The sequence below is a fragment of the Diadema setosum genome, chromosome 16 (assembly GCF_964275005.1).
Source record: "Diadema setosum chromosome 16, eeDiaSeto1, whole genome shotgun sequence".
NCBI classification, from domain to species: domain Eukaryota; kingdom Metazoa; phylum Echinodermata; class Echinoidea; order Diadematoida; family Diadematidae; genus Diadema; species Diadema setosum.
This window is the reverse complement of record NC_092700.1, coordinates 4,213,953-4,226,294: the sequence shown is the minus strand read 5'-3', so window position 1 is coordinate 4,226,294 and position 12,342 is coordinate 4,213,953. Positions and strand designations below refer to the sequence as shown.

Genomic DNA, 12,342 nt, shown 5'->3' with positions numbered 1-12,342 from the left:
ACAATGTATTGCTATACTTCGTTGAAAACGGATAGAACAAAAACAAAATCTGCATAAGACATTTTGTTCAAGCATCTGTATCATGTTTAATTAGAATAAAGCAGAGATTATACAACATCAAATTCGCATCGTTGTTACGAAGATCATAAAAAGGTAAACATCACTTTTCGTTGTGAAAGGTTGACTTCTTTTTCTTTTTCTTTTTTACTTTGCCAATGTCCTTGTTTATTTTCCATGTATCTGACTATCGCAGGTCCATATTCAATTTCTTCAATTCCGAACACACGACGCCAATGACTACGTTCTCATCGGTGATGGCGCTGTTGCCGGCAGTAATCCTTTCCTGCGACTCTATGGAAGCGCGTTCGTGCCAGACGAGATTGTGTCGCAGGGGACCTCGCTTTGGATCACCATGGTTACAGATGAATCGTCCGTGTCCGATGGATTTAGGGCTAATGTTTCCACAGTACCCTCAAGTTGTAAGTGAATTGACAATAACTGTTACATTTCCCCCTAGCAAAGACAATGATAGTAAAAATCGTATTGGCTAAACATATAGCAACCTCGTGTGAAAGGTATAGTAATCAATTATTAATGCTTTATTTGTCATATTGGTCAATGGATGAAGAAATTTTCTTAGACAAATTTTCAAAGTCATATGAAATAGATAACAATCCCTGAAACATTGTTCCACATGAACTTATATGATATCTTTATAACCAACGCACTAGAGAAAGCATACGGATGTTAGCAGGATACGTTGTCTTAAATGATGCACGCGGCGGTTCTGTTTTCTGAAGGTCCAGTTAAAAATAAAACACATAATTTATACACATACATATATCCATACACACATACATACATACATGATACATACATACATACATACATACATACATACATACATACATACATATACATACACACATACACAACCCTTACGAAGGTTGCTTGCTCTTGAATGAACTTTCCAAACTTTAAGGACAAGGTTGTCTTAATACGCCGCCGCAACCTACGACGCGCGCCTTTACCATGTTTACATCAGTGTGCAGGTCCCGGAGGTTGTTAAGCCGAAATGATTATCCAGCATGAACGGCGTCTATTTTACAGCGGCATAATCATTGCAGAAATTGCAGCAAAATTGAGTACACTGTGTCGCTCTTCATGCAGTATTATCATCAGCAAAATATGAGGCCTACGGCAAACATTATGGAAACTGAAATGAAAGTATATATCTAATTTTCTGTCTTCATTACTCTAGAAATAAGCTTTCATTTGTTTAGTTATTCTATGCAACCACTGACTCTGCGTTGCCGCTCAAACTTGTTTGCATTTTTCATTACTTCACTCAGAACAACTCTGACATTTTCAGTCCTTTTATTGATTGATTGGTTGACTCCTTCGTTCGTTTGTTCATGTTAATCAGGCCCGTAGCCAGGATTTTTCAAGGGGGGGGGGGGTGCGGTCACTAAAAAAACGGACCTTCGGTACCAATACCAATGATGACACACACACACACACACACACACACACACACAATTATATATATATATATATATATATATATATATATATATATGTTCTTTGGACGACCGAACTACAAAAGTTGTATAAGAATTTGCGCGCGAAGCGCGCCGCAAATTGTGAATTTTGACTGTTTTAATGATGTTTAAAAGTCTCGAGGAAATTTGTATTTTTGTCTGCTGCATGCAATCGCGTTACGGTATTTCATCTAGGAAATAGTAAAAACTCATTTTGCCTGGAAGTTGCAAAGTTTAATTGTGTTCGAGACTCTGCGCGCGTAGCGCGCCGCAAAATTTAGAATAGTCACCTGATTTTCCTGGTGTTGTTTTAACTTTTATTTTTTCTATTGTATACCCGCGTTAGCAGGCCTGAAGCCTGGTATGCGAGTTTGTCAAAAACGAAAATAAATAAGAAAAATTGTAAAACAAAATGAATTGTAAATGTGAACCTTTTATATTTTGCCTCCTTGTGGTAGGATATTTCCAGCATTTCCGAACTTTCAAATAATCATTTTAGATTTAGTAATATTAAAGGTAGTAGATCCGATTCGCAAACATCTCCAATATCAGTCAAATGTCATATTAACCATCATGCTATCTTTGTGAAATTTGGAGGTCAATGAAATTCAAAAATTAAACATCCGTTAGCCATTGGAAGAAGTTGAGTGCAAATTCAGACCTCAGGCTTAGTGCTCAGATGTTTTCCTATTTGATTTGATCTGTCTTACTGTGCACACTAAGATACATACTGGAATGGTTATTTCTTATTTATTAAATTATAGTAGCATATTTGGTTACTAGCTGTCTCTAGGCATTTTCGAATTTGGGCTGCAAAGAGATCCACTACCTTTAAGTTAGAAGAGAGATAAGTAAATAATGATAAAATAAACAAACAAAAAAGAATAAGTTTCTTTTGTGATACTATCTGACAAACTTTTTACTTTACGATTTTACTTCATAGCTCAGCACTTTCCATTCTCTCTCATACCCACGTACCCATTACATTTAAATGAAATACAACTAAAATGAATTTGCGTGCCTGCATAATACTCTTTGGAAATTATAAGTGAGAGTGTTCTTAGGTTTTGGCTCACTTTAAAATGAGAACCAATAGAACTGTCACAACATGAGAAAAGGTACAAGTAATAATCAACAGTACATTTCCGAATTTGGCCTGCAAAGAAATTCGCTACCTGTAAGTTAGAAAAGAGATTAGTAAATAATGATAAAATAAACAACAAAAAAGAATGAGTTTCTACCGCCGTATCCAGAACAGAGCCTGAAACGGTGCAGGCTCAAGAAATCGTTTGTACTAATACGTCTTGAAGTACTGTGTGAAACTGTTGACTCACACTTCTACAAAGCTGTAAGTGAGAATTTTAACCCAATCCGGCTCATTTACCTTTTTTTAATGAAAAATATGAATAAAGAATGTAAATTAAATAACGACGCGTCACAATGCAGTCTAACGCTCTCACAATGTTATCATACATAGGGTTTTCCCCTGACTGTTTTTACTCAGGAGCTCTTGCAATATTCAGGCTTTTGTAATACTATCTGACAATCTTTTTACTTTACCATTTTACTTCATAGTTAAGCACTTTCCATTCTCTCTCATACCCTCTTACCCATTACATTTAAATGAAATACAACTAAATTGAGTTTGCGTGCCTGCATAATACTCTTTGGAAATTATAAGTGAGAATGTTCTTAGGTTTTGGCTCACTTCAAAATGAGAACCAATCGAACTGTCACAACATGAGAAAATGTATAACTAATAATCAACAATATATTGAGACAGGCAAGTAATCATCCAAAATAGAAAATGATGATTACATAACAGGAGTTAGAGGGGAGCATTTGCCGGTCCTTTGAATGTGCACTTGTGCAGTGTGATCTTCGCTTAGTCTTTTTCTAGTCTTTAAGCATTGTTTGAAGTTCCAGTCTTCTGTGATGCTTTCTGGCGAACAATTTCACCACCCTCTCGTTATCAACCTCAATGTCATCCACGAATCGCACGTACTCGGGCGGCCAGTGAAAAAAAACAACAACAACAACAACAAAAAACAAAAAAACCACCGGTCACACGCGCCAAGGGCCATGGCATGCAGTGCCAATATAATAATAGCTCGCACAAATTGATACATAACATTTGTGTTTGTGTGCATGGGGACGATCCGATGGTTCATACAACAAAAGGGTTTCGTACAATTATTTTTAACATCGTTAAACGTATTCTTCCACATTTACGTAGCATATAATGTGTCTTTATATTATTTGGATTGTTATCTTGAGAATTGCTAAAAACCGTTATTATGAAAAAGTGGACCTTTCAGAATTTTTTTTTTGGGGGGGATGCGTACGCACCCGACGCACCCCCCCCCCCCCCTGACTACGGGCCTGTTAATGTATTCATTCATTGTTCTTCTTGTTCCAGACACTCTGGGGCAGTGTGCGGACTCGGCCATGAGGTGCGGTGATCAGGTGTGTGTATCGGCGGAGAACCTCTGTGACGTTCTCCCACACTGTGTCCTGCCAGACTTCGACCCGGGCTGTCCCGTTCGAATCGGTGAGTGACCATGCAGAGGTGGCGCTGTTTGAATTTGCAATGGTCAATTCGTTAAATTGGTGATGTTGTGAATGGATGGGGGTGCGCTGAGGAAATGAAATGGAATGAATCTATCATTCAATAGTATGCAGTGGCGTATCTAGGAAAAACGGCGCCCGGGGCAAGCACGAAAATTGCGCCCCTTATTTCTGAAAAAGTGTTCAACCCCAACCCCATCCCGGTAGGGACTTTAAACAAAGTCCACATGATATGCTTTTTCAAGCACTTAAAAGGGGTCTTTTGAGGGTGATTTAAATGTAATGAATTTTGATAAATTTTGGCGAGCGAGCGCAGCGAGCGAGCCGAAAATTTTTGTATTTCAGCTTACAAAACATGGAATTCTTGTCATTTTTTGCTTATCAAATCTTACGATTCTAATCAAGATATAGTGACGGCTTTATAGATAACGATTTATACCAACAAACTGAGGACTTTTAAAAATACTCTAAATTAGTGCGCGCGAGTGAGCCGAAATTTATATATTTCCGCTTCATCATCACGTTTTGTTCTTATATCTTTTTTTTTTTTCTGGATAAATTTTGGCGAGCGAGCGCAGCGAGCGAGCCGAAAATTTTTTGCATTTCAGCTTATACAAAATATGGAATTCTTGTCATTTTTTTGCTTGTTAAATCTTACAATTCTAATTAAGATACAGTGACGACCTTATAGATAACGATTTATACCAACAAACTGAGTACTTGAAGAAAATACTTTAAATTAGTACGAGCGAGTGAGCCGAAATTTGTATATTTCCGCGTCATCATTACGTTTTGTTCTTATCTTTTTTGATTTTTGATTTTTTTTTGATTCGCTGCTCCGTGTAACATTTTTCCTGCTAAATATAAAATGACATGTGTGAACACAATAGACATTGTCATTTTGTCCGCGTCATCACCACGTTTTGTTCTTACTTTCTTTTTTTATATAAAGTTTGGCGAGCGAGCGCAGCGAGCGACCCGAAAATGTTTGTATTTTAGCTTACAGAACATGGAATTCTTGTGTGAACACAATAAACATTGTCATTTTGTCCGCGTCATTATCATGTTTTGTTTTTATCTTGTTTGATTTGGTTTTCTGCCCCCCCCCCCCCCTCTTTCCGGACGAGTTTTTTCTTCTTCTTCTTCTTCTTCTTCTTCTTCTTTTCATTTTTCTTTTCTTCTTCTTCTTCTTCTTCGTTTTTTTTCTTCTTTTTTTTTTTTCGTTTTTTGCGCCCCCAAGGAGTGGCGCCCGGGGCACGTGCCCCCCTTGCCCCCCCCCCCCCCTAGATACGCCACTGATAGTATGCAATCGCTGCAGTTCGTTTTTCACTAGCTATAACATGCGAGATCGACATACCATGTCCAAATCAAGTTGGACCAATTAGTAGAAATCAGTTAATATCGCCCAATGCCAGAGAAGCTATGAAATCATTCCATTTGTCCCTTGTGGTTAAATGTTTTGTTAATATTCTGTTGCGGTCTTTTCCCCGCCTCTCTACTTTTTATCTTTAGGCCATCATTAATGTTATCAAAACATTTAAGAGACACACTTTTTTTCTGTTACAATCTTTGTTAACAGGCACTCTTTAAAACAAAGTATACAAACGCTTCTCCAAGATTACTATAATTCTGTTTAGGGTGTGGAGATTCAGGTTGACATAATATTTGGGCAAATTTTGCTATCTGCTGTTTGATTAGAACTAATGGACTTTATGTAAAGCATCAAAAATGAATTGCATCGATCATCTACATGTATGTGTTTTTGTTCATCAACATGCGAGGGAATATCTGTCTTGCAATAATACTGTTGTCTATAAATCACTCGGCTATTTCAGATCTTGGTGGAATCGGTTCTCAACACGTGAGCATCACCTCACCATTCCTCAGCTTGTTCAGCGACAACTTCCCCGGTAGGTACGGGAGCCACATCAACGCCACGCTGTACCTGACGGCGCCGGCCGGCCAGAGCGTTCTCATTGCACTGCGCCAGTTCGACGTGGAGGAGAACTACGATTTTGTCCGCATCTACGAGGGCCATGGGCGGGAGAACCTCCTCGCTACTCTGACAGGGTTGGTGGCTAACCAGATCATCGTGTCAACGGGAAACGAGATCACCATAGTTTTCGAATCCGACGAGATTCAGGCCTACTTTGGCTTCTGGATGGAAATCGAGGCTAAAGATGATTCAGGTATACATTTTTATACGTTTTCTCTGAAGTTAATCATGAAGATTAATATCGTTTCTATTTCTAATATCTTGACATTGTTTCCATTGGTTGTGAAAATAATCTGCATTACAAATTCAAAGTGTCTATTCTCTATAGAACGGATGAATGAATTCCTCATTGTTCTTATTTCATTTTATAAAATACAAATGATATTCAAAATATTGTGTGTCTTTGCATTAGTCGTGAGGAAGAAGTTTGAGAGATATGTCTTGAGAAATCATGATTATGATTAATATAAGATATCATACAACTCACACCCCTGCTCATAATCTCATTCTTGGTCATACAATAGGAATGTTCTCTTCCTTTCTCCGTCTTTCAACTGTATCTATCCATCTCTTTACCTGTCTCTCTGTCTTTCTTGTCCTGTTATTTTTCTTCTTCTCTCTCTCTCCCTCCCCCATTCTCTCTCTATTTCTCTCTTACCGTTCTCGTCATACGTCTATCACCCCGTATTTCTCAAGTACACATAACGCTGGCATACACATTATGATTATATTTTTACAGGATGCGCAGACGACGAGTTTTCCTGTAGCAACGGACAGTGCCGACCTGCCAGCGTAGAGTGTAACGGTCTGATAGATTGCATCGATTTTACAGACGAAGAATTATGTCGTAAGTCAAACTTCAGACCATTTGCTTGTTTCTTTGTGGTTTTAATTTGTTGTTGCTGTTTTTTAAAGCCTTCATAGAAAGACGGTGATTTGGCTCAATCGGTAGCGCGTCTGCCTCCAAATCCAAAGGACCGGAGCTCGATTCGTTGAACATCGTTATCATCAGACAAAAAAACAAAACAAAAAAAAAACAACAACAAAAAACAACAACAACACTTTTCATCTCTCATTTTCTGTCTATTCATGAACTGTTACGTTGCATTGGTTCAAACTTTGACGGGTCCGGGTGATATCAAACTCTAGATCAGCGTGTGAACACAGTAACCCATTATATTTTACATTTACATGATATTTGATAGTGTCTATGAAAAAGAAAAAAGAGGAATAATCTGTTTCCGGGGAAACTACATCATGAAACAGCTGAGCGAGACACGAAAGGATTAAAAAATAAAAACCTAACATTGTGGTCAGTTACCACTGTAAAGTAGGTTGTATTTGAACCGTTAAGTGGATATTTATCTTCTCTCCTAATTCTTGTCTTTCTCTCAGCCACATGTTCGTCAGTTCCTTCAGTGTGTTCAGACATACTGCCCTGGAACATCACTATCTTTCCAAATGCACGCTTCGCCTCAGAGGCCCAAGCTCTCCAGTACTATGCCGCCGTCAGCCCGAGCTTCAACTGCCACGCCTCCGCTAGGTTTCTGGCGTGCGCGGCGGCTTTTCCGGAATGCCCGTACTACGGCAACACCCGGACTGTCTGCGTGTCTGCTTGTGACGATGTGCTTGGTGGTGGGTGCGAGGCACTCCAGGATTTGGTCGACGCATGTTCGGGTGATACGGTCGTAGAAACGGTCGACGGTACGACTCTCTGTGAGGCTAGAAGTGGAGGTATGTTCAATTGTAACAATAACAAAAGAAATTGTTCGCAAGTATTGATGATGATAAACCAGTTATCAACTTGGGCATTGTTAATATAGGTATAATCTTCATCGTCATCATCATCATCACCACTGTCATCATAATCAGCATCATCCTTACTATCGCAATCTTCATCATTATCATAATCATCACTGTACAGTGACCAAATGATGCAGTACTAGCATTTTGATCACTAATAATTACAGCTTGAGTTCATATCCTGTCCCAACACCAGAATCGATGATAGGATGTTTGATAAAGTTTGGTCCCTCATGGGCGCAGGCATGCCAATATAGCTGGCACCATGCACAGATGATGCTTGTGAAAACGACAACAGCAACAACAAACAAACAAACAAACAACCATACACTAAACAAAACAAAACTGCTGCCGCCGAAGAGTCTGCCCGTAGTTTATATTCACACTCCATGTATAATACTATTGCAATCATTATTATCTTCGACGTTAACATTCTGTGCTTTAGTACAATTGTTATCGTTGCTGCCATGTTATCATCATCAGTATGATCTCCTTACTGTTATCATCACCATTATCATTATCATCATTGATATACAATGTACTAAAGAAATCTAGAGAATATTAATTATATATCAAGGATCATATCAGTTGTCATTGATATCGTCTTCCTCAAAAACGAAATCGAAATCCTCACTCTATATAGCAAAATTATTCGTTTACATTTCTATCTGACATTTCTCTCCGACACCCGTCATCTGATATCAGATAGTAATTGTGGGAATATGACGTGGGAGATCCTACCCATTTCCTCTGTAAATATGAGGAGAGACGATAATCATCCCCATGATTTACTGTGTCACAGTGCTTACCATCTGAACTTTCCACCATCATAACTTCACCACTCCGGCGGTCACAGTAACCACAATAATCACCATAATTATATTTAATCGTGTTTTCCTCTCTTCCTTGATTAGATTTATTCAACACATCGATCTGCGGCACAAGACCTGCCTACGACGGCGACGGCGACTTACAAGCTCGCATCATCGGCGGCACACACGCCCAGGCCGGAGAGTTCCCCTGGATCGGATCGCTGCGAAATCAGGGCGATCACATTTGCGGCGCCACGCTGGTCAATGAGCGTTGGGCCATCACTGCAGCTCATTGCACGTGCGTATATTGTATAATAGTATCTTTAGTTTTTGTTATACATTATCATGCTCCTGCATCTGCCCGAAGCCCCCCCCCCCCCCCCTGCTAACAACGATTCCACACGATTCAATACTATAATAATTATGATGACACATGTCCCGTATTAAATTTACCCTTGCATTCGTTAGCCAGGAATTGTATGTTTTGCTATTTGTAGTGTTTATACTGACTATCAAATACACATCGTCGAGTGTTGCTGTCTTTGACAAGAAAAAAATACAGCTGATGTTTAATACTATAAGTCTGATTAGATCATTGCTTATCCCGTTCATCTATTAACTTATTCCTCCTCCTCACCCCACCCAGAAAAAAAAAATGAGTCAGTTTCTTATTTTTCATAAATATAATCGGCAGCAGACAGTTTATGTGTGTATTTTCAATCCCTTTTAAAATGGCTATACCTGAAAAACCATGTACCTATGGATTCTCTTTCGATGTTCCAGCGGTGAATATGACGAAATAGTTTTCGGCGATCTCAAGATCGACATGGCCAGCAACTACACCGTATCCCCGACGATCGCTCAAATTCGAGACCATCCCCAATACGTGTCGACCTTCGAGGGTGACGACATCAGCCTTATCGAGTTTAGCGCTCCCATCGTCTTCTCGGAGTACGTCCGGCCCATCTGCCTACCAATGAGGAACGTGAGTGAGACCATGGCCTACAGAAGATGCTACGCCGCCGGTTGGGGTGCCACCGTCTACGAAGGTACGCACTTTAAGCTTCAATTTAACACACACACACACACACACACACAAACAATCCCTGAAACATTTTTTTTTTTAATTCAACTCCTTCGTTTTTCATAAACTATTGTTTTCATTGTTTGTTTTGTTTAGTTTAGTTAAGTTTAGTTTAGTTTAGTTTAGTTTAGTTTAGTTTAGTTTAGTTTAGTTTAGATAAGGTTCATTTAGTTCTGTTTCGATTTTTTTTTTCGATTTTTTTTTGTTGCGATGTCAAGAACCTCTTCAGAGCTAGCAGATCCTTAAATTGGTAATTTTTGAGGAAGATGATATTAAAGATCTTGTTTTTCTGTTGAATTGGCATTGTTCCTAAAAATGTGTCTGATTTTGTGCAGATTACCAAGATGTTTTTATAATCTTCTAGCATAGAATATCCAGTAAATATCAGAGGTCTTGATTCAATGACCTCAGGATGACGATTATTACTTAACCAGCATTCCAACCAGCATTCCCAAATCTCTTGATGGTTATTGGTCACTTCCTTTTCTACACTGTAACTTACTATGTTTTTCATACAGATGAACGTAGTATTCTTCAGCTTGTCATAAAAAAACCCCAACAACAATAGATAAGTGACACTTCTGAAACCAATGGACCATTCACTTCTCTCTAATCGTAGCGAATTAAAGGTAGAGTTCACTGTATTGCCGCCTAAGCTATGACTCTGGTTGTTTCACAACAGCTGGCACGACCAACAACGAACTGCTCAAAGTCCTACTACCACTCATGGAGAACGAGGAGTGCGGCCGGAACTATGAGAACATCATCTCATCCAAGATTTGCGCTGGTTACCGGGGAGGCGGCTACGATGCATGCCAGGTATGGCAGAGGAAACCATCGCTGCTGTCGAAAATAGTGTTGACAATGATTGATGATGACGATTTTGATAATGGTGTTTATGACTGTGATGATGACGTTCAAGGTGGAAAAGGTGATAATCATTATGGATGATCGTATTGCTTTTGATGATAATAGTGAGAATGATGATGATGATGATAATAATGATTACGGTAGTGATGATGATGATGATGGGGATGAAGTGGATTATGATTCATTGTGTTGTGACCATGAATGATTATAAAACAAGCAACTCTTTCAAAAGTCATCAAGGGTAATTGACTAGTAGTAAAAAAAAAAAAAAAAAAAAAAAAAAAAAAGGTAACTGTTGTTGGTGAAGGGTATTGATTAAATGGTAGGCCGCCAGTGGTCAGTGGTAACGATCGATGGTGAAGGGTAATTGAATCGTAGGTGTCCGGTGTTCCGTGATAAATGTCAGTAGTGAAGGGTATTTGAGTGGTAGCTTTCCACCGGTCAGTGGTAGCAGTCATTTGTGAAGGGTATTTGAATGGTATAGGTTTCCAGTGGTCATCAAAAAACGAGAGTAGATACTGGGTAAATAAGTGGTAATTACAATGGTATAGCATTCATCTATTTTTTTTTTTTCGTAAGAGAGCTAGGAAACCAGAGGCCTTTATTACAAAAGAAGGACTAGTCGGTGAAGCTCAAGCGCCTTTTCTATGAGAATACCTGCTGCTGCCATGGAACTACGAATTGTTCATATCTGCTGAGCTACAGCTCGCTGCGTTAGTTGAAATGGTCAAAACAATTTTTAGAACAATGATATTGTTACTAAAATCAGTGAAAATTAATGAATCTATTGTCAACTACGATCATCATTACATGGGTATCTTCCTTATCAAAGTAATAAACGTATTATACATCTATCTCTCCTTCAATACCTCCTTCTTCCCTTGCCCCACCCCCCCCCCCACAAACGTGCACACATTCACACATACACATTATCTCTTTGTCTGAAATAATAATAGTAATAATAATAATAATAATAATAATAATAATAATAATAATAATAATAATAATAATAATAATAATAATAATAATTTGTCCATTTGTTATCCCATTATTTTCTCTTCTATCTATCTATCCGTCTATCTGTCTATTTCCCGATTTATTGGTTAATCTTTCTATTCTTATCTGAATCCCCCAGTGTTTATCATCTCATTGTGTTTTTGTTTACTTTTGCTAAATATCTTGTTCTACCCAGGGTGACAGCGGTGGTCCGCTGGCGTGCGAAGGGGATGACGGTCGATGGCACCTGGTAGGGATCACAAGTTACGGAAACCAAGGGTGCGGCGACCCGGGCTATCCCGGCGTGTACACCAGGGTTTCGTCCTACCTGGGTTTCATCCAGCAGTACATCAGCTAAAATGCAAGCTGCACAGTGACTTCCTTTCATATCAAAGCGCCCTATTTGACAAATTTCGTGTAAAATCATGTGGATCAATTACACGGTGAACGGGATTTGATAGAACCATGCGCCCCGTGAGTTCATACTTCCACCACTTTGCCAGACAAAGTAATACACCGTAAACTTTCATCAACTCTAGACGTATCTGTGTCATAATGTACATTTTAAAGTTTATTGAAATCTAATCCGTGTGCTTAACAAATATCTAGGTTTTGCTCAATGCCTTTCAGATCCCCTCCCCTATCCTTCTCTCTCTCTCTCTCTCTCTCTGT

At 39.0% G+C, this 12,342-nt stretch overlaps 1 protein-coding gene across 1 annotated transcript in view; it reads left to right on the top strand.

Moving 5' to 3' along the window:
• LOC140240212 (uncharacterized) overlaps window positions 1–12,028 on the top strand; it is a 38,872-nt gene extending 26,844 nt beyond the window's left edge. The window contains exons 24-32 of the mRNA XM_072320005.1: window positions 254–479; window positions 3,961–4,092; window positions 5,945–6,298; window positions 6,845–6,952; window positions 7,501–7,839; window positions 8,823–9,018; window positions 9,504–9,769; window positions 10,487–10,623; window positions 11,867–12,028. Coding sequence (XP_072176106.1) covers window positions 254–479; window positions 3,961–4,092; window positions 5,945–6,298; window positions 6,845–6,952; window positions 7,501–7,839; window positions 8,823–9,018; window positions 9,504–9,769; window positions 10,487–10,623; window positions 11,867–12,028 — 1,920 coding nt within the window. The remainder of the gene's footprint in view (window positions 1–253; window positions 480–3,960; window positions 4,093–5,944; window positions 6,299–6,844; window positions 6,953–7,500; window positions 7,840–8,822; window positions 9,019–9,503; window positions 9,770–10,486; window positions 10,624–11,866) is intronic.
• Window positions 12,029–12,342: the final 314 nt, after the last annotated feature.